At 41.5% G+C, this 25993-nt stretch overlaps 1 protein-coding gene across 2 annotated transcripts in view; it reads left to right on the top strand.

Annotated features, from left to right (window-relative positions):
• AMBRA1 (autophagy and beclin 1 regulator 1) overlaps positions 1–25993 on the top strand; it is a 131684-nt gene that overhangs the window by 83912 nt on the left and 21779 nt on the right. For both annotated transcript variants that reach the window (XM_083839455.1, XM_083839456.1), the window contains exons 13-15: positions 3443–3631; positions 4107–4261; positions 19007–19146. In XM_083839455.1, coding sequence (XP_083695581.1) covers positions 3443–3631; positions 4107–4261; positions 19007–19146 — 484 coding nt within the window. The remainder of the gene's footprint in view (positions 1–3442; positions 3632–4106; positions 4262–19006; positions 19147–25993) is intronic.

Genomic DNA, 25993 nt, shown 5'->3' with positions numbered 1-25993 from the left:
AAACATGCTACTTTTTGATGCTCAATATTAGAAGCAGAGAAACTGTGGATAACTGATGGAAGCTATCCTGAGCTCAGAGATAGAGAACAATAATTTACATACCTAGAGGAATAAGAATGAGACAGAATCGTTCTTAGATCCCAAAGCAAGGAATTGGATTAGATTTTTGTCTTCAAATAATTGGAAGGTTTTGGAGAGCAGGCTTTTGTGCTTCATAGTTGTATCTCTGGCAGATGTTCTTCCTGTGTAATGTGTATTTTCAATTTGTTGTTGGCCTTCTTGCTTGGCTCTCTTAAGTAGTTAATGCAGATTTGGCTGGGAGGATCCTCATACTCACCTGTTCAGTAAGTCCCCATCCCCTTTTTTCTAATTTTTTTAGTATCATGGCAGATTAGAGTACAACTCCAAAGAAATAGATGAGAAAGGTGACCCTTTAACCACTGAGCCTAGTTCCCTGCTGTCTTAGGCAAGCGCATCCTATAGCTCCTCTTATTCTGTGTTAAAATTAGTTAAATTCTTTGCCACTTTCAATTCTGTTGAAAAACTATTCTACAGTCTTACTACTCTGATTATAAATAAATAAATCTAATTTCTAAACTTAATGGCTGCTTTTACCCACTTACTCACCTGTCAATGCTATTTGTGAAGAGAACTATGACTAATGTTCTCTGGCACTTATGTTTTTGGAACTTTTTTCTAAATGCAATCCCATTTCCTCTCAATCACTTTTTTAAACCATAAAATAAATCTTGCGTTTCCCCCAGTCATCTTTATAGCTATTTACTGGATTTGCTGTCATTTAGGGTTTAATCTTTTTTGAACATGGCTAACGAAAACCGTGCTCAGTATCCTGCATGTGGTCTCGGCACAATGTTGTGTTAGCATTGACATTTCCCTGGTGAACGTGCTCCCCAGTGCAGTTCAGGATTGCCATCTCGTTCACTGTTATGCTAGGTGGGTGGCTCAGTCCTTGCTATGATCACCAAAGTTGATCCTCTGTTGTTTCCAAGTGACAAAGCAGAAGTTTAGAAGTGTTAACACACTTCTAGAAGTCTTGCATTTCATTTCTTTTATGCTTCTGTGAAGTTCAGTTCTCCATTTGTAGTCTGATAATGCTCTGTTAGTGAAGTTACCCAACTTTATCAACAGAATTCACCAACCAGCTCCACTCCTTGTGTCTATCCAATTGAAAAAATAATAAATAGGACTGGTTTTGAAATGAGTCTCTGAAGAACTCTGGAAATCATCCTAGTTTGGGGATTACAGTAGTGCAACCTGTTGTCATGTATCCTGTAGCTAGTTCACTGCATATACTGTAGTTCATGTGTGGATGCCTATCTTCTCTTGTGATGGCAGAGTACTTCAGTGAAGCTTATCAAAAAAAATTGCAAATTTTAATTCTGAAATGCAAATTTTAATTCTGCCTCCTTGAGTTGAGGTAGTTCAGTCCTTAACCTTTACTCTGTGTTCTTTCTGTTCAACTAGCTTTAGACTAAGCGCTCAGGAATTTTGTCATCTTTTGAGCTGTCTGTTCTTTGAAGGGCCAAAAGCATTTTAGGTTATTACAGCACTGGCAGTGACTACATTATTTACCTTTTTCTGTTCAGCACCTTTCTGTTTATACTAGGCTGAAAATTACTGTTTTTAGCAGCTCTGAAACTGAAAAAAAGGCTGAGTAAATTTAGAGTACAGGTGTAGGTGGTTTGGTACAGAATGTAATTAAGTAGTCCACTTCTTATCCTCATCTTTTTTTTTTTTAAATTGGAATTTCTTAAATGAAACAGTAGAAGTTGATACTTAACCATATAGGAAAGCAGTTCCCAGAAAGAATGTCTTCTAGACCAGAAAAAAAACCTAAAGATTAAGGTTCAGCTTTAAATCAACAGAGCTGGAAGAAGGATCAGTCCTGGCTCCCTTCCCATCATGTCTTTTCCTGCTGCTGCAAGTGTCTGTGTGGCCATGGGGCAGACCAGGTTAGGGAATGGTTCTGGCTAAGATGTGACAAAATTACTAGTCGGTAATTTTTCAGCCATATCACATCTTGGATGTAGCTTTTCACAGAAGTGTTGGAAATAAGGGACATGGATTCTTTCTCCTGGCAGCAGTGCCGGTTTTCTAAAATGTTGAGGTACAGCCTTAATTTGATTTGGAAGTTCAAACTCTCAGATGTACAAAGCATTTTTGGCACTGTTTTTTTACTAAACTAATAAGGGGTATAGCCCAAGAAGTGCCTTCATAAACTCATATGCAATTTAGCCAAACAAATCAAAGCTGCCTCTAGGCTGGGCATAGTCTTAATGTTTAGAAGAGAGCTCCTGGACTGTAAGAGCTAAGGTAGTGCTGCACATGATGCTGCAGATTCAATGTGTGAGATGGGCTGTCAGTCTTAACGGCATGCGATTCCTCTATACTGCAAATGTGAGCTTTATTTCTATTGTTTTTTTTATAATTACTTCTAGACTCTTGATTTTGAAAATACTGGAATCTGGAAATCACTCTCTCTAAAATAGTGTATTCAGTTGCAACACTAAATCTCCTGGAATAATTAGAGCAGTTTTAGTCAAAAACTGAAATGCTTTTAAACTTAAGCTGGGGAAGTGAACACCACAACTCTTGTCTTGTCTTATCAAGCTGTTGGTGTAGATGATGCCAAAAAGCAGTGGAACCTTGTTGTAGTAGGAATATCACAGGTTTGTAGTAAGGTGTAATAGTCCAAAGACTTCACAGGCTGCATATGCAAGGCACAGAGGGGAAAAGGTTTGTTCAAGGTCACCCAGCAGCTCATCGGCAGAGCTGAAAGTAAAACTTTTTTTCTGAAATGCTGCTTGCTGCCTTGTCTGCTAAACAGTTTCTTCACCGATTGCGCAAGTGCCTCAAATACTGGGGCAATTAAATGGTGGACTGGCTAGAGAAGTTTCTGTCCTTTCTTGGTTGCTTTATCCAAGATCGGTGTAAAAATCAGCGATCAGAAAGGAATGCCTGTATCTGCGGGGAGGAATTTTTCCCTTACCTCCTGTTTATTGGAGATAAGGGGAGGTGGAACTCAGGGGCTCCGCACGAGAAGAGGAAATGAATTAAGGTGTACTGTTTCTAGTGATACCACTGCTGGAGTTTGTCAAAGAGTCACAATTTGGGACTTGTTTAAACTGTGCTGTCCTTTGCAAAGGATGATGTTATACTCAAGAAAGAAGGGGTTGATAAAATGCAATCGCCACTATTTCTTGGCTGAAGGCTTCAGGAGATGAACAGATTTCATTCCTTGGGCTCATTGTGGTGTTTTATCTCCGTTTTGGAGAAAGTTTTACATTTAATCCAGGTATAAACTTTTGGAGGAAGCTAAATGTCCTGAGTGTCTTTTCCATGTACTGTCTTGACTCCAGCATCAGGTTTGAATTCTCTGTTGAACCAGAGTGCTTTAATTGTTCTTCCTGTCTTTCTCCAGCCTCCGTGAACGTGCTTGTTCAGAACTGCAAGATTTACAACGATGCTAGCTGCGATATCTCTGCAGATGGGCAGCTACTCGCAGCCTTCATTCCCAGCAGCCAACGAGGCTTCCCCGATGAAGGGATACTGGCTGTGTATTCTCTGGCACCCCATAACTTGGGCGAGATGCTTTATACGAAGCGATTTGGTAAGCATGCAGCAAGAAGGCAGAGTCGGTGGGTGGGGCTGTGAGAAGTTACCTCAAAATCAGCCTTCAGTGAGAAATGCCACAGTCTGAATGTCAGTACCTGTCTATTGGAGTCACAGGAAATATGCTATTGGCCTACCCCCAGCCACAAATACATTGATTCTGGGGAGAAAATTGTGATACTGCCTGGATGCATGAAGTGCTGGTAGGGGGGAGCTGCTACAAGATGTTTTTTTTTATTCCTTAAAGAACTTTTAAGAGCTTTTATCATCTTAGAGGAAGATACCTGCAGCAAGGAAACGTTTTGCAAAATTTGTACTTGTGCAGGTCTCTTCGTTCTTCTGTGTCCCTTATAAGAATGATCTTAGTATGCTGTATGTTATGGGAAGGCCTGAAGGGGTTAAAGTAGCTGTGAGGATAAGCTGTCAGGAGGAATGTCAATCTTTGAGAGAAGTAACTGCTATTCTGTTTGTAGGCCCAAACGCCATTTCCGTGAGCCTGTCTCCAATGGGCAGATATGTAATGGTGGGACTGGCTTCCCGACGTATCCTGTTGCATCCCTCCACAGAACACATGGTTGCTCAAGTCTTCAGGCTGCAACAACCCCATGGTGGAGAAACCTCTATGAGGGTGAGTATGTGTATATTCTGTTTCTATAAGTTTTTGTCAGTGATACCGTGTTGATTTAGCTCTAGCCTAGTGGTTAGTTGCTCGTTTATGATAGCAAAAAAGTAACATGCTCCAGGCCCACTAAATAATAAACATGTCTAGGAATTTATCACAGAGGTATGCGAACATGACAGGAGACCATAAATATAACAGAATTGGGAAACTTTACTCTGGTTTCAGATATGACGACAAAAATACTCAATGTTGTGTGCGGTAGCATAAGTCTAAATGTCACTCAGAGTATTTAGTAGATGTTCTGTACTTTTGGGGGGTAATAGGCATTTATCTTGTGGCACTGTGGTTGGCTTTGTTGAGGGAGCTTATCAGCTGAGGTTTCTAGATTATTTCCTGACATTCCTGAAAGGGCTAACTTTGAGAGGAGTTGCCACCAGTGGTTTCGATAAGGGCAGAAGCTAAGCTTCATATTGGACTTGCAGACTGAAGGAGAGGCTTACCATGCTTTTGGCAAATAGGCTTTTGTTGGCTAATTATTAGTGAGCTTTCTATGTATATGTAGGCCTATTTTGAGGAATGGAATTATTCTTCTGTACTCTTGCTTTGGGGGAACTGAACTATGACCCGCACTGACTAATTCATTATGTGTGGAAAACCTTCATCTTTTTTCAAACCAGCAAAGAGAGTTAAGAGAACATGTACTGCTTGCTTTGTTCATTAGGAGAGCGCAGCAGCTGTTTAGTGATAGTTTAGGATGGTAAAAGCCATGTCCAGTTAATAATGCACAAAAAGTGTTGAGGAGGTGGAACTAGATGGTTTCTGAAGCTGAAATTTGGCCTGGATACAAGTTTTATGCCATATATTCAGGTGACTTTTGTTTCAGGACATGAAACCTTTTCACTTTTGATGATAACTTGATTGTAGTGGAATTGTTTCCACTCCGAATGGCTTTTTTTCCCTCTGTTTATATCTCCAATTTTTAAAGGACAGAGCTTTCCTAATATACATCAGGGTTGCACTAAAGCATTTGACTAATGGCCTACCACTGGTGAGAGACTTGTCTCTGGCTCAAATGGCTTGATTCAACTTCAAACTGTAGTTGATCTTCAGAGTACTCGTGATTCATAGAGGGTCATCTCAGCTATGTTGTTACACAAGCTACTTTATCAGCTGATGTAAAATTCTTGTTTATCTTCATCACCTGCTCCATGTTATGAGGCAAGGTAAGATCGATAATAAAGATTCTTTAGTGAACCAAGTCAGCACGTTTTTAGCCCTGGTTCTGAGCTACCCTGCTGGTGTGGGTCTCTGAAGGTAAGAAACAGAAAGATTAAAGAGCAGTTGTGAAAACAGCACAATTTAGTTCACAGGTATGGTTTGTGAAGTCTGTCTGGATATGATAAGATCACTAAATACATGGATTCAGTATCCTGTTAGATCCTTTTAACAGTCTAGTATGCCCTGGTACTGGTTTCTTTTGTTTGTTTTTTCCCCTGTTATTTTCAGGTCCTAGTGAAATATATAGTTTCCACTGCCAGATACGGAGTGTCCCTTCCTACAGTCGTCTTAATGTATCATAATAAGTTAAGATGGAGAAGCCCTATTAGCTAAAATCTTGTCTCTTCCCATAAAGAGCTATGGTAGGATTCTTTCCTCTCATCCATTCTTTGTTTGCTCTAAACTGCAGTTGCTGTGCTTCTAGCCATTCCTTTCGGAGACATTTTTTGTAACTAGCTAATTTGGTAAGCTTTCGTCTGAATCTTCCGTTGCAATGTCTTCTGCTTATTTCATCATCTTCATTTCAAACATATCTTCTTTTCCTATGCTCTTACACTCTGCAAAGTCTTGTACCCTTACTCTTAGTCACCATTTAGTAAAGTAATGCTTTGTATTCCCTTAATCTTTTCTTGTAATTCAATCTTCCAGCTTTATTTTTTTTCAACTGAATTCTCTCCAAAATAGCTATTTTTTTCCTCAGTCTGGAATATGTTTAAATGTACGTAATGTGATAAGTATAGTCTTACCAGAGCCCCACAGGATATTCTCAAGCTGCTTTTTTTCTTTTATATAGGGCTTTACAGTTTTTACATTTTTTGTTATGGTGCCTTGAAAACTTTGTACAATTTCTCTCTCGTTTTTTCAGGCTTGTGCCACATCACTGCACCCCTGTCTTTCTCATCTGCTATAGTTCTGGATTATTTTTCTCCAGATGGAGTGCATGTATTCTAAAGGTTGCTTTTTTCATCTTTCTTGCACATGTATTTTTAGCTTCCAAAAGTCTTTCCCCCACATTCTCAAATCTATCCAGTCTAGCAGGATTTGTTAACTAATTTGCTGTTTTTCCCCTTTCCTGCATCACGATTAAAGATGTTGAAAATGTCTCATTTCTGACTGCTTTGGACTTTCAGCTTTCTGCCTATGTGACAGGGTCACAACTAGACCAATTTGAATTAATTTGATTAAAGAGCCTTCCTGTCGGATAAGATCGGATATTATTTCAGCATTCTGGTGTAGTGTTGGTTGTCTCTGTGCAGTCTGTAGGACCAAGCTTGAAAAATATAAAACTGTTACTCTTGTAGACGTTATTCCTTCATATAGTTGAAAAATTAGTAAGTCAACTACTGGCACCAGAAGAACTGATGCTTTTTTCTATCTTGAATTTTGCAATAGGACTACTCCATAAGTTTGTAATGCTTTTTGGAACATGCAGAATAAAAATAAAAATGTAAGTAGGAAGCTTTACAATAATCATATCACACTGTCTTTACAGGGGCTGCTGTGTTCATATTCAGTGGAGTAAAAAACCTGTTTTCAGCTTGGCCACCATGCAGCAGAGAAAGGTTTAGGAAAAAAAGGCATTGGTGGAACTATATTCTTCAATCTGTAATTTAATGTGCACGTTAGAGAGAATCAGAATGCATCCGTGTTGCCTCTGTGCCAACAGCTTGTAATACAAAGCAATTATTGCTCAACTTCTTAATTAAAAATAAGTCATAGCTGTGTTCTTTAGCAATGTGTTGTGGATATTTTAATTTTACATTACTTGCAAAACTCCCAAGAGAGAAATTCAAGAGAGAAGCTGCATCAGATTCTATGAAAATTCTCAAAAGTTGTTTCAGGGTTGTCACTTCCTTCCTGACATCATTTGATCCCCAGTCAGTGGACTGGGAGAGTAAGGCTTGGCAGTGTGGCCTCTTTGCAAAAGCTTGGCAGCCTGCTGAGGAGTGAAATACAATGATTGCTTCTGCTTTCAATTAAAATGGAAAGACCCTTTCTCCACACCCCTGACTAGCATTCAGGGTAATGCAAGTTTCTATTCCTCAGATAGTTTTCTTTGTTTTCCTGTTGCAATAGAGGTTTTGAAGATACAATTACTTAGCTTTATTATGTGAAACTCTAATACATGTAATTGCGCCTAGAAAACCACTGGCTGCTGGTATAATTTTCAGAGATGAAGAGAAATGTCCTCTCTGAGAGCTGCAGCACTTCTTGGTTGTACGAAGGAGCATCTTGGTTACAGAAGCGTGTTTTGTCTGTATACATCTTGCTCGTAACATTTAGGAGAATCTGGGCAGAGTTATATGAGTCAGAACACAGGATTTGACTGTTACGAGTTGTGCTTAGAAGTGGAATAAAAGTACTAGACTGTCATCAAATATGGTAGAGTCATGAGCTAGAGATTCATGCTTTCTCTGCTCAGTCCCTTAAGGTTTGCTATGCTTAGCATTTCAAATAGAAACCTGGCTTTGCTGAAGAAAAAGATTGTTTTTCAGATTGAAACTTAAAAGGCTTGTTAGTAGAGTCAACTTTTAACAAGAGTAGTATGTGTAAGCCTTGTTTTTTTTTGTTTGACAAGTCTAGTTAACGTCTCTGAAATCTCTTTGTAGCTGCAGAATATAAGGACAGAACTGCTTTTAGCAGATCTCTAGCTTGGGGTGGTACAAGTAGCAGTGGTACTGGGAATCATCATGAGACAGTGGAATTTCAGAGGTGGGAAGTTCGGAGAATGAATGCAGGGTTTTGCAGCCCGTTTTGAAATTCTAAGTGGAGATAGTCTCTGAATAAGGAGGATCTGCTTTCAAGCTGCTTGGGTCTGGAATGCCTTCTGATTTCCGAATGATTCCAGGAGTTTATGGACGTTAAAGAACATAGAATAATATGATGTTAGGAACTTGGAGCTGAAATTCCTTGGAAACTTAGAGTGAGGATCATATTGCTCTGGGTCTGTTAGCAGTGGATGTTAGTGAGAAAGAAGGCCAGCAGGTAGCTCTGCTTCTGGCATTCACAAATCCCGATGCCCTTGCTATGTTTAATATTTTCTGTGTTTTACCCACAGGAAGCTAACTCTGAAATCAAAAAAATGTGATTACTGTAATTCAAATTAAAATGTAACTTGGCAAGGGTTTTTTAAACAGAAAACAAAGTGAGGTAGGTGATTTGAAAAATTTGATTGACACAGAGCTGAAGAACTAATCATGCAATCTGTGGGGATAAGATGACTTAACCAAGTTCTGTCTCAGATAATTGCTTTGTGATTTGAATCTAGAAGGAATACGGGCTGTGGAGACCCATGTTTAACTCTTGACGAGACTACTAGCATTTGGGAAACATCCTGTTGAAATGGTTGGTCAGTAGCCTGGACGGAACGGGATATGTGTGCACTTCCATTGTAAACAGGAGAATTCCAAATAGTGCAGGAAGAAGGGCCTGAAGCAGACAGGCACACCGCGTGTCAGCACAGAGCCAAGCTTTCTTTCAGCGTATTAACTCTTAACTAGGACAATGCGCAGAGCATTTGAGAAGATGCACAATTTTACTGAGTGCTGTGAGCTTTGTGCAAGTGTCAACAAAATGTATTCGGTATGAGCAGCAAAGGTGGCGGCACTGCCACACCTCATTGACTTGTAGGTGAGTTATGAATGCTCCTGCAGCTGTAAGTGAAGGGGCTTGAAGCCTGAAAGCAAATGGCTGTGCTCATTTGCTTCTCTGGGGCACAAGATATTGAGGGTTCTGATAAAACTACAGTGTGAAAAGAAAATGGATGAGAATATATGGAGATTGCTTACTGTAGCAAGTTATCTCCCTTGGAAAAGTTCGTATGAACTAATGCACTTCTGAAAACAAGAACGATTTGCAAGAAAGAGTACCAACCTCTTGCTGTGTTACTGAAAAAGCATGCTTGTTGGTGTGGTCTCTTGTGTCTCTATTTGAGAGAGATTTTGTATCTTCAGGTGAAGAGAGGGAGCTTTTGACAATTCTAAATAGAACTGAGTTTGATACATCCAATTCCTGCCCTAATATATTTTTTGCTGTCAACAGATGTTCAGCCACATAGATGCTTCTTTGACAACTGAAACTCCAAATGGTCACGGACTGTTGGACTGTACTTGTTGGTACTAGGAAGAGGGCACGGAGGCAGAACCCTCTTCTTACTGATTTGAGAAATCTCTCTTTTTTATACAGAAAGGAGCATGATAGTCTGCTTGAAGCCAAGTAGTTTTGTATGGTCTGTGTATCAGCAGATTCTAGCAAGTATCGTTAACAAAACAGCATATCCAAAACCCATGCTGGGAAGCACTGCCTATATAGGGTGCTGTAAACAAGAACTGTATTCAGCATCATCAGAAAGTGCATCGCTACCTTAGTGTTGCAGATGGCATGAAGAATTGCACAGATGTGCATGTTGGAGTATAGATGCGGGAATGGTATGTTTGAAGAGTTGATAAAATTGCTGTCTTGACTGGTTCACCCATGTTTGCACAAAGGCTGCTGAGGCAGAACGTAAAGGAACTGTAGAAATTTAATTCGTTAGGTTACCTTCAGAAAATATTGTGTTAGTATATTATACAATGTTTAAATAAGTGAGCAGTGTTGTTTTTAGCAAACTTGTGTGAAGAAAAGTAAAATGACATTTATTCAGGATGCGTTTACTTCATGGCATCTGATGATGATAGCCAAGACCTTTTGTTTAATGTGGGGTCCAGAACTAGGAAGGCAGAGCTCTAGCAGTTCAGGTAAGGCTGTGGATCTGTGTGTCTCACAGAAATTGCTGTTTGCTTTGGTGCAGTTGGGAATATAGTTTTAACTAGATAGAAATAATTATGGCAAAGATGGTTCCACATCTGAGATTATTTAGGTACAGTCATCTTGCCAAAATCAGCTTGGGGAAAGGGAGCCTTGGTAAATTGCTACCAGATTTGTGCTAAAGTCAGCATAGGCTGGGAAAGAGGTATGCAATTTCATGAAGGTTTTTTTCAGTACTTCTTCCTACTGTCTTTCTTGAATTAAATTTAAGCTCTTTTCTCCAGCATTTATTCCTTCCAGACGTGTAGGCAGCTGGATGACAGCCTCTTATCACCCAGATGAAGGTGCATATAGCTCTGTCATCAACGTATTGTTGACACTTGATCTTGTATGCTGCTCTGTGGAGGCTCAGCAGACAGAGAGAGCAGGGTGGAATGGCAGCTGTACGCAAAACCTCTGCTCTTGTCATTAGATCTTTAACATATCGTAGATTTTGCTGTTACAGTCTCCGTGTGACATTTAATGGGGAATTCAGAGGTAGTGCTTTTGTTTTGCAATCTGAGTTAAAAATAAAGGGGCTTGTCATTCCTTTTGCTGTGGAATTGACCATATTTTTATTAGATTGTTCCAGCATTGACAGCTGTCAGTGATTTTTGCAGGAGACAGCAGTAGCTGAGGGCGCAGTCCTGTTTGCACAGTTCAGTTGACTTTTGCATCTGCACTGAATATATATGTATCTATCTTCTGTCACGCTAACACCCCCTTCGGCATTCCTGTGCCTGTCCTTTCATCTGTTCCAACCACACATGCGCAATTGAAAGGACAATTGTTTTGTTTGGCAATTTCTTGCTTACTCAGCCCTCAATTTCAGATCCAGGCTTGGACCAGTCCCCTAAAGGGTTTTTTGGAGGTATTACCCTGGTTTTGCAGCCTTTGGGAGACTGGTAGCAAATGAATGAGCTGCTTCATTGCAAGAGTGTTATTTTCTTGGTGAGAGCTTTGTTACCTAAAATGATGAGCTTCTTTATATGACCTAGCTCTTGTTAATGTTTAGTTATTTTAAAGCTGCTTCCCAGGAGTAGCTGGATGGCAGGCTTGTGAGGTAAAGTACCAGGTGCTAATGCTAATAGCTAGCCTGAAGAAAGGAAGGGCTAGGTGTGCTGTAATGAGACCTCGCCTGATCTGAAAGATCAGCAAGAAGTTACGTGACCAAGAATGGTCAAGAAGAACCAACAATGCTTTGTCTGTCTGTAAAGTTTCTTGGTCCATCCACAGGCACCTCTGATGCTGACTCGTTTTAGGAAATAGATCAAGTCTCCTCAGTTAAGGTTTTCAATTGTTGCTGAAAATAAAGGATTAGTTCTCAGTTAATTCACTGTAGGTCAGAAAGCAAAGCTAGGATTTTCCACACTGGCAACAGATGCAGAAAAAGGCAGAGGTTTGTTGCATCAGTAAAGAATGAAGAAGAATTTCGTGTATGATCCTATTGCATCTGGAGAAGATAAATGGAGTTGAAAGAAATTTTATTTGTGCTGTGCATTGGATGATAAGATCCATTTGAGGATAAGACTGACAAATCCGAGAAGATAAGTGCATTATTTTTGCTTCTTCCATTTTAACGGAGAAGATCTAATGGAAAGACGTGTCTGTTGTTGGCAGGAATTAACTCTGGGGGGAGGGGATGAGCACAGCATGGACCAACCTGTTTAATAAGAAGAGACTAGGAGCAAAAAAGCAATTTTTCGTTTCCTGTCTGCTCATGGGAAATGCATGCCTATCTGTAGATGCCAAGAAAAAGACACAGAAAGGAGACTCCTTTCAAACAGAAGGGAGATTTGCCTCATTGCAAAATATAGATGAATGTATATTGTCTTATGAATGAATGTACTGAACCATCAGTCAATTTTTCCATGGAGTATTTGTTTTGCTTTGCATTCAAGGCCCTCTGCTTTAGACAAGCTAGACCTGAATTCTGCTGCAGAGGTCTCTGGGTTTGATGGCAGTGCATAGTGTAAGCCTGCATTTCAGCAGCTTTTGTGAAATTCATAAATAGAAGGTGGAGTAAAGAATGATAATCTAAGCAAAAAGGGGATAATGTTATTTATTAAGGAGGTCAGGTTAGGATGTCTGTTTCTTATTATACTTCTGGACCTTAAAAAGCCCGAGTTGTTTAAAGTAATTGGCAGCATTAGAGAAGTCAGTGATGCAGGTGGCTTCCTGGCAGTGAAGCAGAGGACATACAGTGCTTTCAGAAGAGTGGCGGATCCTTTACAGCAGCTTCTCACCTGGTATGCTAGTGTCAGAAGTGAACTAGTTAACATATTGACATGAAAGCATACCATGTGAGATCTTTCAGTGGCAACACCCTTTTGGAATGAGTAAGGAGGAAAAAAAAAAAAATCCTGTATTGCTTTAGGTGTTCTGTCTCAGTAAGGTGCTTGCATTTAAAAAAGGTGAGCTGAAAGTTCTGAAACTTCAAGGTCAGTTTGTGGAGCTGAAGATGAAGGGCAGATGGGGAAATGCAAAATATGTACAGTCCTAGTTGTACTGTTGGTTTTGTTGTGCTCATACCTTCATCCTGTCACTACATCTCGTCTGCTGCTCTGCAAAGCACAAGTGCAGTTCTCAACATATTGCTACTACTACTGTTTGAATGCTCATTGACTAGTTTCAAACTGAATGAAGGCATTGCTTTCCGGTGTACTTTCAGTGAACTTAATGCAGTGCTGTGAATTGACCGTGCTTTCAAGGCTGCCTCTGTATTACATGGTTCATGTAGCTTATTTGTTAAAGTGTATTATCAAGTGAGGTATCTGTGCAGGCTAAAGGCTCAAGCATAGCTGCAGTTACACTGGCAAGCTGTGCTGTCCCTGTGATTGCTGTGGTGATATAACCTGAATCCATATGAAAAGTGCTTTGCTGATCTGTGCTGTGTGTGTATAGCTGTAGCTGTACTGTCAACACTTGTATCTTGTGCCAGCACAGATCTAAAGCTACTGCTGCTAACTACTCTTTTCTGAACCTTTTTTCTCTGCAACCCAGGTCAGGGTGGCCATGAAGCTTTGGATTTTGCTAGTCCCCCAGTAAGAGAGACCGCTGTCTGGGAAGCAGGGTGTGACACTTGTACAGATGAAGGATGCAAGAGCCCGAGGACAGAGAAGCGTGAGGTGGTCAGGGGCCCAGGTCATCATGCTTGGACAGTCAGCCTCAATTTGGGGGTAGGGAGAAGGCTTTAGTTCTTCCTTGTGGTTCTGTAGGTGGAATCTGCTTGCCCTTTTGACCTGTTCAGTAGCTTTGTGCCCACTTTATTCTCAGGGAAGAGTCAGCCCCTTGCAGGATGTCTGCAGTTTGACATTCAGATTGATGCAGTCGATGCTCTTGCCATCTTTGTGTTCAGATTCTGCTCTGTACCTTAGTTCCTAGCAATCTCTTCTTACATGCACCTCCCTGCCCAGTTCCCCTTAAATGTTTCTTGTGATCTGTTGGGGTTAGCACGCTAGATGTTTCTCTTCCTGCGTGTTTTCACAGCCTCTGGTGACAGCATTGACTCAGTTGGAAATTAATAATTAAATTTTAGCCTGGTGCCTGATAAACCCACCTCGTCAGCTCCAGTCTTTCCTCACCCTTTACCTGTCAGGATGGAGCTTCACGGATGATAAGATTTCCCCATGTAAACAGGAGAACAGCTGCACCCCCTCCCCACACACTCTTTATCAAGGCTGATCTAACAGCCCAATTTACTGCCTGGGCTAAGCAAAGGTAATGGCTTGAAATTTATTGGCATCTTGAAAGGAGATGCATCTAGTTGAGAGCAGAAATGTCTCTATTGAATTTAAAAAGATAAAAACACAAGAGTTCCTGCTGAGTTTTCCTTCACGCTTGTGCCAACTTTCTCTTCTCCTCCGGCTTCAAAACATGTTTTTTCCTCCTTGAGTGCCAGCGAGGAGAAGAAGGGTCCCACTCTGTTAAAGTGGGGGTAGTCAGCCCTCCCCTGCTTTCCGTTACTCTCCTTAGAGCAGGAGGAAAGCCTCGAGCAAAGAAATGGCTGTGCACGCGACGTGGTCTGCAGGCACGGCGCTGCTCAGACCAAGCAGGCGGTGCAGCACTGCTGCCAACTGGGCTTGTTGGGGCAGCCTGCTGCTTCGACTGGCAGCATCCTGGCGAGTGCCCTCTCCAGCTTTTTAATGTTGGCAGACCCCGTAAATGGGGTGGGCAGGTGGAATTTGATAAGTGTTATTAAATAGCTGCAACTTCCCCAAGATGGAGTGTGAGGGGGACTAGGGAAGCACTAGGTCAGTAACTAGGGCTTTGTGCAGCAGAAGCTTACAGCAAAAAGTTTTCTTACTCCTTCAGGGCAGGTACAAATTAACTGTCTAGCTCCATGCATGTGTGTTGTGCCCAGGGCCCCCTTCTTCCCCTGCAAGTCAGCTCCTTGATGGTGAGGATGAGATCACTGGGAAAGATTCCTTGAGGCTGCTGGTTGTCATGCAGCCTCTCCTGGCTCTCTGCCACAAGTAAATATTTAGTTTAATACCTAAGCAGGGGCTGTGACAGGTGCTGCAGGGCTGATGTGCCAGCACTGACAAGTTGGAGGGGGAGCAGCAGCAGTGGACTTAAGGTGGCCTTTGCACTCCACGCAGCACGATTGCTGAACGCTTTGTAGGGCCTGTTTTCTTGTTTTTCCTCTTGCCTTACAGCCCTTCTTTCTCTAAGCCATCTTCTTCCCCTGCTGAATTGAATGTTGCTCCTAGATTAGCTGTAGAAGTGGCTGTGAAGTGATGAAATTAGCTTCAGGGAGTTTTGCAGATAATGCATATGCCCACTCCTATTCAGGGAGGGTGGAAGAGGCACACCGAAGAGGTAAGTAGCTGCTTCTAGTGCAATCTTTGAAAACAGGCACACAGACGTAAACAACTCAACCAAATCTTTCTTCACACTTCATGGTTACGGGGATGTAAAATGAAAGCAACCAGCTGTTTCTTTAGTGAGCATTGCTTTCCATTTGTGTTGGGGTTGCCTTCTGTGTGGAAGCTTAGCTACCTAGAGAGTTTGGGTATTTCTAGAGGAAGGCTTCTCACCTTGCCAGCATCCCCTGCACTCAGGGGAAAGGAGGAGTCCCTTCTGAATCTCTTGTGAGGTATGGGGTGGTCACTGGAGACAGGATTTTCTGCAAATGTAAGCAAAGGTCAAGCAGCAGTTCCGCGTAATGAGACTGGGTTATGTAGCTTCTAAAGGGAAGGGGCAGGACCTTTCTTGCTGATTGAAATGACATTAATATCTTTGTCATTGCCAAGAAGACAGTAGCTTGCCAAACTGATGTTGCCTGTTTGGGCTCAAGCTTCCACATGGATGCTCTGAAATGCCCTGTGGGGCAGCTCGTGAAGCTCCCAATCCTCAAACTTCACAGTGTTTATTGTTAGAGAAACATATCATTCAGAGCCCTGTTTCAGAACATCATCTGGAAACAAATGAAATGCAGCTGCCAGCTTAATAAAATGCTGAGTGGCCACATCTAGTGGTGTGGCCCTGCAATATTGAATTAGTAGTATAGCAGTACCGAGGGTGAGTTTGCCATCGGCCATGGTGAATTGCCTGGAAGCTTGCTGTGGCTGCTGCTGATGATTATGGGCTGATAGTGTGATGCAGCATGATGTCTGTCCAAAATGAAAATGCCACCCCATTAAATGTAACTGCTCTGGAGGCTGTGGTATGGTGTGGTGGGTGCCTTAAAGATCAGTGGATGTTTACAACAGTGGTTCTAAACAGGTTCTTGAGCCCTCGCACATCAGCATGGTTTTTGCATATGATTTGCAACTGGTTTGTGGACCAGCCCTAAAGAAAGAGAACTGGAGAATTGTCAACTTTATGCCTTTGTGTTGCTAGTTTTATGAGTGTTTGAGGGCTGGCAGCAGTCTCTTGATGTAGAAACTGGGGAATAGTGTTAGTATGGGATTCCTGTGATAACTTGAATGTTGTTCCTAGAAGTTCAGAACTAAAAAGCATGGACAATCCCACTGGCAAAGAGCTGCAGCCACTCCAGTATATTTCAGGCTGACTACTTTGGCTGAAATATCTCAGTAACTTTAAAAGATTTAGTGATGGAAGCAAAAAGTCAGAAAAAAAAAAAAAAAGGAGAAAATCCAAGACAAATTGGCTGTGATGTATGGAGAATAATGTTTCCTGGAAGGCTTCTGACCTTCTTTGACGAGAGGGACCTGCTGATGTTGAAGGAACTTTATTTTTTTATTTTTTTCCCCTCTGTGGATAGAGTAGGGGGTCTTGCTAATGGATGCAATTGCAACAGCCAATCTGTATGACTGCATCAGATTGATTAGCTGGGTCCTGGTTACTGCTGCGAGTGGTGATTATGCCAGTACAGCTGCTCTCTCTTTTTCTGTACTAATTACCACACGCACGGATGTCATCACCCTTAACACTGCATGGAGTTGTCCCATTAGCGTGGGAGTGGGAAGCAGCAGGGGAGGGGAGCTCTTCGGCGTGACAAGCTGTTTAGAAGTGTACGGAGAAGTGGAGTGATAAAGCATCTTACGGAGAATTTTTGAGCCATCTTGTCTTTGAGATTCTGCCCTTAGCCAACACTTTTGCAGGTTGTCAGGACCAGCCCTGTGTCCTTGGCAGCATTCTCCGTGGGGTGCCATTCACTGTGAAGCATCTGGGTGTTGAGCTGGAGCTGGCAAGTCCCTGTCCTGACGTGGCCAGCAGCTGAGCCTGAGGGACGATGGCTGGGCCAACTGGCCTGCCAGGGGAGGAGAGCTTAGGGCGGGCTCCAGAAGGCAGCTTCACTAGCTGTGATGCCTTACAGAGGTGTTCTCAGGAGAAAATAAACTGTTTTTCTGACTTGCTGAAGAATCATATCCTTATATAATGGAATACTCTTGCAGTTCTTGAGAGATTTGGAAAGACGAAATTCTGAATGTATGTTCCAGCTCCGGAGGACCACTCCCCTTCTCCTCCCTCCCTCCTCCTCCAAATCTAGTCTCCCCATCTCGGAGTGCACCATGATCTCCATGGCAACAGGTGTTACCAACGTATGCCTGATGGTGATTTTTTTCTTCCCCTTTTACACAAAAAGCAAGAGGGGAGAATGAGGCAGACATGACAGCAATGGGTAAGAGCTACATAAACCCCAAAGGACATGGTCCTTCAAACACCGAGCTTCTCTGAATAGCACTGACTGCTGAGTGATATCTGGGGCAAAGAGTGACCAGCTTCTGTCACGCAGAGAAATCCTAAAGGATGTTTTCTCCTCTAATGCGGCCTCCTCGGAGAAGAGGTTAAATGTGTTACTGATGACAGGACGTAATGTAGTTACATTGCTTTGCTCTGACTTGCTTTTTTGGCATTATAGTGGTCAAGATGAAGGTTCTGGGTGTTATGCTACAGGAGGGCATACAGTTAAGTGTTCTCTGCCTCAGACTTCTCAAGCTGTAAAACAGACGAGAAGTGAGGTGGAGGTGAAGAGCTGTAGAGAAAAACAGGCACATAAGCGGTTGTCTTGAGTCCTGGTTCGTAATGCTAGCTGATGAGTCTCCCACTAATTAATTATTAGTTCAAGCTACCTCAGCAGCGCAGTAGTGGTTGATCTGCATTCCTGCCTACCTTTATCATCTTGTTCCCCTGCATTCTCATTCCCTTCCCTGATTCCTGGTCCTGCACCATCCCCATTTTCTGAGGAGTCTGGAAGAGAGGTTTTGGGATGGATGGATGGTTGCCCACCCACCAGAAAATCTAATGAAAACATGTCTCAACAGGGATTAAACCCATTGAAAATGTAGATTCCAAGTCTATACTATATAGCAATGCTGCTCACTGACTAGCAGGGTGCAGGGAAGCAGTGTGCTGTACAGAAGACGTTAGCTTCTTGGAGTAGGAGAGTGGCCTGCATAGGTATAATCTGTTCCACTTCATTGTTTTTGCCTTTCAAGCCTAAGTACTACAGAAACCAAGCTAGTGTATACCAGAAACAGAGCTTGCTTTTGGTCCTGTGTGCGCAGTTTTCATTCTCCTGTATTAATGCAGCATTTAGGAAGTACTGTTTTGCCGCTGTGATAACTGCCTGCAGTCTTAGCAGCTCTTGAGCTCCCACCTTACTGCAGGTAAAAGAGATGGAAGGGAAGCTGAACTGAGGGATTTGTTACTTGCAAACTTGTGCTGTATCCATAATCTCTGGATGTTAATTTTCCTTGTTTGTGCGCTGTTGATGTGGGGGTTGGTCAAACTGAAACATTCTCAGGAAGCCGTTTAAATGTTTTAAAAAGAAAAGAGTTGTATATTATTTCTATGTAAGGTTTGGTTTTCTTAATAGAAAAAATAAACTGTTGACGCTGAAAGCCCATGCACTTGCCAGTTTGCTGTTCCACCTCAGTTAAGATGAGAGGTGAAGCCTGAAGGGTCCTAGTTGTCCTGCTATGCCACTTGTCCCCATCACTTAAGCTCTGCAGCCCACTGAGTGACATGAAGATTCTCCTGGTGGCAGAATTGTTTATGTTCTGCAGCTATGTGCCTGTCTGTCTACTAAACACTTAGGGTACGTGTGTGGCTCTCTCAAGCAGATGCTTACTCCTGCTGCTGGATTAGTAGTTTCTTGTAACATCCATGTCTCCTTGGCCAGCTGTGTTGCTGCAGGGAGACTGAATGTTAATTTGAGCCTTCTTGGCTCCCCTGCCTTGTTTTGTCTTGTCAAGTAACTTTCTGTCTTTGTTTCAGAGAGTTTTCAACGTTCTGTATCCAATGCCTGCTGACCAGAGAAGACACGTCAGCATAAACTCTGCTCGCTGGCTGCCTGAACCAGGCCTGGGATTGGCATATGGCACCAATAAAGGGGACCTGGTGATTTGCCGACCAGAGTAAGTAATTGCTTTACATCGAGTTATTACTGCTTTTGTCATTCTCTTTTTAGGGCAGTGGGAATAAGATAGCTTTTTACTGCTTTGGGGCATTGTGCTTGAAGGATACCCTCCACCCAAAATAAAAAGTAACCTTGATACTCCTTTTGGGCTACCAAAGTGTTTGCCCAGTTTCGTGCAATCAGTGTTAGTTTTACTGATTATGAACTTAAAAGGACATATGAGGTACATCTCATTAGCTCTTTTTATTTCCTATGTCTGTCTTGGATTTCTGGATCCTTTGTTCCGTGTATGCCTAGTGTGATGTCTTTGTCTCTTTGGATTATGGATCTCTAAAACTTCCCAGTGAGAACAGCAAATTTGAGCTGTTAGAGATATGCTTGGTTTCCATCAGCCACAGGTTGAAAGCTCCTGACCTAGACTTACCAGGTACTTATTACAGTGTTCAAGCATGAAATTCGATGAACTACAAAGGCTTTTGTCATGATTATGAGCCAGCCAGTGAATTGGTTTGGTCCTCACTTGAAAGCACAATGGTTTGATGTGTAGACTTTAGCTCTTTTTTTATTTATACAGCACCATGAGGTGTGTAACTTCGCCTTTGTAAACTTGCCATTAAGCACAAGTTAACTTAGATGTTGTGTGACACAGAGGATGACTGAGAGCCTGAGCAGTGAAACGTATATTGTTTTCAGTGTTGTTGGGGCTCTCTACACCATACTTTGCTGAGACCTTTTTCTCCATTGTGTTGTGCAACCAGTTCTTCAGGAACAGTGTTCTTCTTATGCTGCAGGAACACTTCAGTTATTTCCTGGTACTAAGCTACCCCAGTATTCATTTAGGTTATGCTTCACATGTTGAAGTTCTTGGTAACTTAGAAGCTGGTAGCTAGAAACTTGCAGCACTGCTGGTGATCTTACCAAATGTATATGGACTCCATCTGTTGTACATGCGATCGGGCATGTGGTGCTTGTGAAGAGTCATATGGTCAGTGTAGAACCACTACCTAAATCAGAATAAATATGTACAATTGTAATAGTGACTAATTCAGTACAGCCTTCTGGTGAAATTTGCAGTTAGAATTCGGATTGGACCAATTTCAGTACTACAGAATGCCAGTGCTCTTCAAACAGCCCTCTTATTCTCTTGAACATAATCTTTCATCAAGGCCTTATTTTTACAAGACGTTCTACAAGATATTATTATGGAATAAACTATAATCACTCTCTTCCAGGATAAGTGGCTTTCTTCAAGAATAGTTGCTGTACTTTCTAAGCAGAAGAATTGTTAAGGAAAAATGGCTTTCTTCTCAAACACTGGTTGTTCTAAGTTACTCTCGGTATAGAGAAGTGATAAGATCTAGTCTATTGATTATTGCTCATGAGATGAACTTGGACAAGAATTTGGGGAAATGAAAGGGAGGGAAATTACAAGTGATTTGATTGAATGTCCTCTGTAGAGTCAAGCTTGGTTTGTAGATTCAAGCTGGCTGTCTAGGCTTGCCACATCCCATGTTAAGTATCCATTCTGGCACATACAGTAACCCCAAGCTAAGTGCCATGTTCTTATTGGCACTTCCCTTATTAAGGATATGCCAGGAATCCCTCCATATGTTATGGAAGCACTCTCAGTCCTTCTGCAGCATCTCTGTGAAAACTTTCTTAGCTCACTAAGTTGCTTAGAGCACTTTTCTGTCTCCTCATTTCTATCTTAGCAACAGTTGTTGCCAACAAAAATGAAGTTTTTGGATATGAACATGAAATAGGATGAATACAGATGTTAGAGATCTATTGGTGGATTGAAATAACTGATGCTTCTTGGGGATTATTGCAGCCCTCACATGGACTGCTGGGTTCTTTTTGGAGCAGGACTCCTAATATGTTCTGTTCTCAATTCCATCATTTTACAGGCCAACAACAGCTAGACTGACTTTAAAATCTCTGCATAAAGATGTAGATATTCACTAATATGAATAGTTTGCACTGAGACTCTAACGTCAGAACAATAAGTAAGGCACTATCAGAGCAGAAGTGGCTTGCAACTATGATGTCTGTCCCAGGTCTAACCTGGAAAGTCCTCAGAGAAAGAGGAGAAATTCCAACGTGTTGATGCCATCTAAGTAGTTCTTGGCTTAATAGACTTGGTTTGAAATTGGTGTATCTGATGACTTTAACTTGAGGGAGAAAGATTAAAAATATTTTTGTAGTTTCCATACACAGTAATACAGAGGAAGAGAAATACTAAATAAAGGACTTAGCAATTGGCAGAGTATTATATGGGGACAGTCTAATAAACAGCGGGGATCAAAAAAAACACTGCACTGCTGAAAACACTCCCACTGTTCTCATTTGGCAAAGAAAACAGTGGTCAGTAGCAAACAACTGAGATGGTTATAATTCCCTGGGTCTTTATTCTCATGCACAATGGAAGCATTTGAAGCCAAGTACTATAGGGATAACTTAAACAGGTTGGACTCGAATACAGGGTTTGAAAAGCATGTGTTTAGGGAAATAGAGATGAGTAGACTGGAGGTACAAACTAAACACATGTGAAAAAGCATAACTTGAAGCTTCGTGGGCTCATAATGAGACGTTATGCAAGTAGTTACTCCAGAATTCTAAAGAAATTGTAATTAAAATCAAAAGTTTAGGGGTATATTGCTAAGTTGGGGTAGCACTGATGGCAGTTTTTCTTGCAGTTGGAAATGGGGAAGGTCAGATTATGCTGGCAATCCATAATGTGGGCTCAGTATACAGGTTTACGGGATATGTTTAGAACGAAAGGAAAATTAAAACCATGAAGAGCAGGATCAAATGCACTATAGTTTGACTAAGGTAGGGTACAGCAGGAGGATACCTATCCTTGAGAATTTTATTTAACAACAATTAAAGGGTTAACTAGGGAATTGCTCCAGCTCTGTTACCCGCTTTAGTAAAGCAGTTACTATGTTGGTACTACAATATATCTAGTTAAATTGCTAAGAATTAGAACAAAATTTGGTAAGGAGCCAGTAAAGGTCTGCTTAAAGAAAGAATACAGCATGATTGAAAGCTGGGCTCTGTCACAGAAGAGATTACTAAGGAGCCTATTCTGGGGATGGTTGTTATTACTATTTACACTAATGCCTTGTAAGGGGGAGCTGAATAAATTTGCAGAGAATGTGACATTAGCGTTGTCATTGCAGAGAAGGATCAGAGTATTGCACAAGAATTGGATTGTCTTGAAAATGACTGGAGCTATAGAAATGAGATAGAATTTAATAGTACAAAGTGCACTTAGTGACTAATAACACTGAGCTCAGTAGTTAAAATGACAGAGGAGGAAAAAGACCTGAGGTTTTAGTTGATCATAGATGATTGAACCATCAATACAAGTGGCTGTAAAAACAACAAATTTAGTTCGAGTATGAGACACAAGATACTTAACAGTAAAGATAGCAGTATGTTAGTATCACTGTAGAAGAAACTAGATACATAAGCTGGAACAGTTTAAAATTTAGATATCCACATTCAGAAGAACTACCTTTGAACTGCTATGGTAGTTGAGAAGGGCTGCTAGTACCATCAGTAGAATGGGTTTATCTAACAGAACCTGCAGCTTGGGGTCTTCATCCTACAAAAGGAAGGGTAAGGAGGGGCTTATATAGCCTTCTATGGGAAAGGAGAACTATTTATGTTTATATACGTTTCACTAGAAAACAGAGGCATAAATTTGCTATGACTAGGTTATGGCTGCAAACTAGAGAAAGGCTTCTAACGGATTTCTGCTAGAGCTTGTGAGTCGGTTGGGTGGATGTAAAAGGCTCAGATGTTTGGAGAGGTAGCTTGGCTGATTTGCAAAGACAAGTATATAAATTGGATACTTGTGACTGGAGCTGGGACTGGATTGCTGAGCCATGAGGCATTTTTCAGTATCTTGAACCAAGGTCTGTGTCTAAACAGGTGTTGGCAAGCTGGCTCTCTGAGCTGTTCTGATGTAGAGAAGTAAGGTGGTGACAGCAGTGTTCATCCACAGATGGAAATGCACCTAATGGGCCTCAAAGAAGTCTGTAAAAGATTGGAATTCATGAGCCAGTACAGTAGCTGTGAGGATAAAATAAAAGATGTTATTAGCCAACAGTGGTTTTGGTTTTGACTTTTCAAAATCTACAACCAGAAAATGCATGCCTTCCTGGCAAGGTTGCATTTTGGTGAGTAAATTGTCTGTCTCTTTCCTATGTTCTTTTCTTCTGTTTAGCTGCCAGTTTCACTTGATTGCAAATAAACAAACTACCCCTCTTAGAGCAGGTCTCTGTGACCTCCTTTTCCTGCTGGATTACTGTCTTTTTGAGGATTGACCTGTGTGAAAGCAGTAGGAAAGGAATGCAGCTTTCAGAAATAACTTCCTCTGCAAGTGGCCAACAGGACAAGCAATTTACTTTTCATGAGTCTGTTTGATCTTTTGTTTGAAAAAATCATTAGAAAAGGAGTCACCAGGAAAGGATCATGTAAGTGACCATTGAGGAGAGAGCACAAAGTACAGGAAGCTGGCACGCAGAAAGGCATCTGCAAGTCCTGAAGATGCACAGTAATGAACAGAATTGAGTAGATCTTTGGCAGTGTAAGTGTCTTCAGGGGATGCTTCTTGCTTGTCTTGTTGTTTTTTAACCAGTTGCAGTGACAACAGGCTGGAGTAAGAGTACTCAGGTCTGTGGTTTGCAGGTGAGTCCTTTTTAACTTCCTCCAAGTTTTCTCACCCACCATCTGCTGCCTGACTTCCATTTTAACTATGGCTAGTGCTCATGCATGTCTTCCTTGGCTCTACATAGTTTAAGGCTTGATTCTGTTCATGAATTCTTGATTTTTGCAACATGGAATGAAATCCACAGTGTCTTGTACAGTAGAGACACCTCTACTAAATTAAAAAGGATTTTTTTCATGTTCATAACCTTCCCTATACTGTCACATTCTAACAAGAGCTTTCCCATTCAAAAACATCTTTGGTGGGGATTCTCAAATATTTTGCAGAACATGAAGAGGTCAGACCAAAACTGAGGGGGAGCAGACTGCATGCTGCTTATTGCCCTTTTGCTGGATTCTCTTGTGAGGAAGATTATCATGGGAGAAAGGGGGAGGTCCTCTTATCAGTTTCTCATCATTTCATCTTGAGTACCCCCCATAGTTAGGAGCAGGTTCTAGAAGGGCTCAGTGCTCGGGTGCTTTCAGAAATACTAATCCAAAATCCCCAGTGTTCTGAGAAACCCATTTAAAAACCAAGCGCTGAAGGCACCTTGTCGAGGGCTGGCTATGTAATGCAGGCATCTGCGAAAGAGGAACGATTTCTTCGGCAGACAGAGCCTCTGGTAATGGAATTAAAATACCCCCTGAAGATGCGTCTGGTTCAGAGACAGCATCTCATGGAATTCTCTCATTGTGAAGTAGGTGTGGAGAGTCTCAGATTGATTCAGTGGTATGCAGGGTGCATATTTTAATTCGTTGTGGTGAGCTCTGCCGCTAACATGAAATTTTTCTGTGAAAATTCCCTTCACAAGAAATTTCTATGCTTTGCAAAGGATCGTTGCTATTGTCTGCACATGCCAGTCCAGGTTTTTCCTCTGAGAACTGCATATCCTCTTATCTAGGGATGGGAACAATGTGTCTGCAGTTATCAGTGCTGGTAGGGAGATGGTAACCTGTCCTGCTGCCTGGCATTTCCTTTGTCTCTGCTGGCTGATTCCATTCGTCAGGCTCCTCAGACTCTAGCAATGATGCCTCCCAGCAGCATAAGCCCTCGTGCTTTTTTTTGGCTTTTTTTTTTTTCCTTTTAAGAATAGCTTCTGGAGGATGGAGTTAACAGTGAGGCAGGAGGAGGAGCTGTCTGTCTTTGTGTAACTGAGGAATGTTAGCAAACCTGCACAGGGAATACTTTCACATCCGTTAACTGGGACACCTAGAGAGAGGGGTTAGGTCAGAGTCTTCTCTGCAAATGACCTCTTGAAAGGCAGCATCTGAGCAGTAGCCTTTGACTATGGCCAAGTAAGCAAATGAATGGTCTGGAGTTCTGCTGCCTCTTAACCACAAGATGTTGTATTTCTTTTTAAAATGAAGGTAGAGAGTGGTTTTGATTGATAAAAGGACTGAAAAAGGGGATGAGATGGCCCATTTTGCACTAATGATGTATCCTGAAAGCTTACCTTTGGATTTTCTTATTCGTACACTTAAGTGAAAACTAAAGTGAATTATTTCCAAATCATGGAAAGCCTAGGTATCTGGAGTGCTGAGAGGCTTAGTCATTGCAGATGCATGAGAAGTAGAGTGGTAATATGGAGGCTTGAAACAGCATCTCCATTCTGATACTGTTTTTTATTCCATTTCTGTTTCTATTTCTGAATGTGCGTTTGATATCCAAGATGAATGATGGCATTAGGTGGAAGATGCCCTCATGCAATTCCATTTAATATGTCTGTGAATCCTAGAGATAAATGTTGAGAGCTGCTTTGAGTCCTCAGTTATTAGCAAGTTCATTTCCTTTACCCACTTCAAGATACGCTGAAGCACTGACTCGTTAGTGACACTAATTTTCCTCCATGAGAAAGAGAACTTGTTTCAGAGCTCAGTGTTAAAGAAACTTAACCTGTTGCTTACTGGTTTGTTTATAATGTCACTGCACTTCTGCAGGACCTTGCTGGTTCTCAGATTGGGTAGCAATCTTTTTATCGGAGACCATAGCCGTGTACTTTAAGAACAAGTACTAAATGCTTCACTTATATCTATCTATGCAGATCACATCTGCCGCCTTCTCTTCCTTTACTTTTTCTAATTCTATCTACAAAAGCAATTAAATTTCATGCAATTATTTGACTTACTAA

The sequence above is a fragment of the Anser anser genome (assembly GCF_964211835.1).
Source record: "Anser anser genome assembly, chromosome: 5".
Taxonomy (NCBI): domain Eukaryota; kingdom Metazoa; phylum Chordata; class Aves; order Anseriformes; family Anatidae; genus Anser; species Anser anser.
This window is presented reverse-complemented; position numbering and strand designations above follow the sequence as displayed.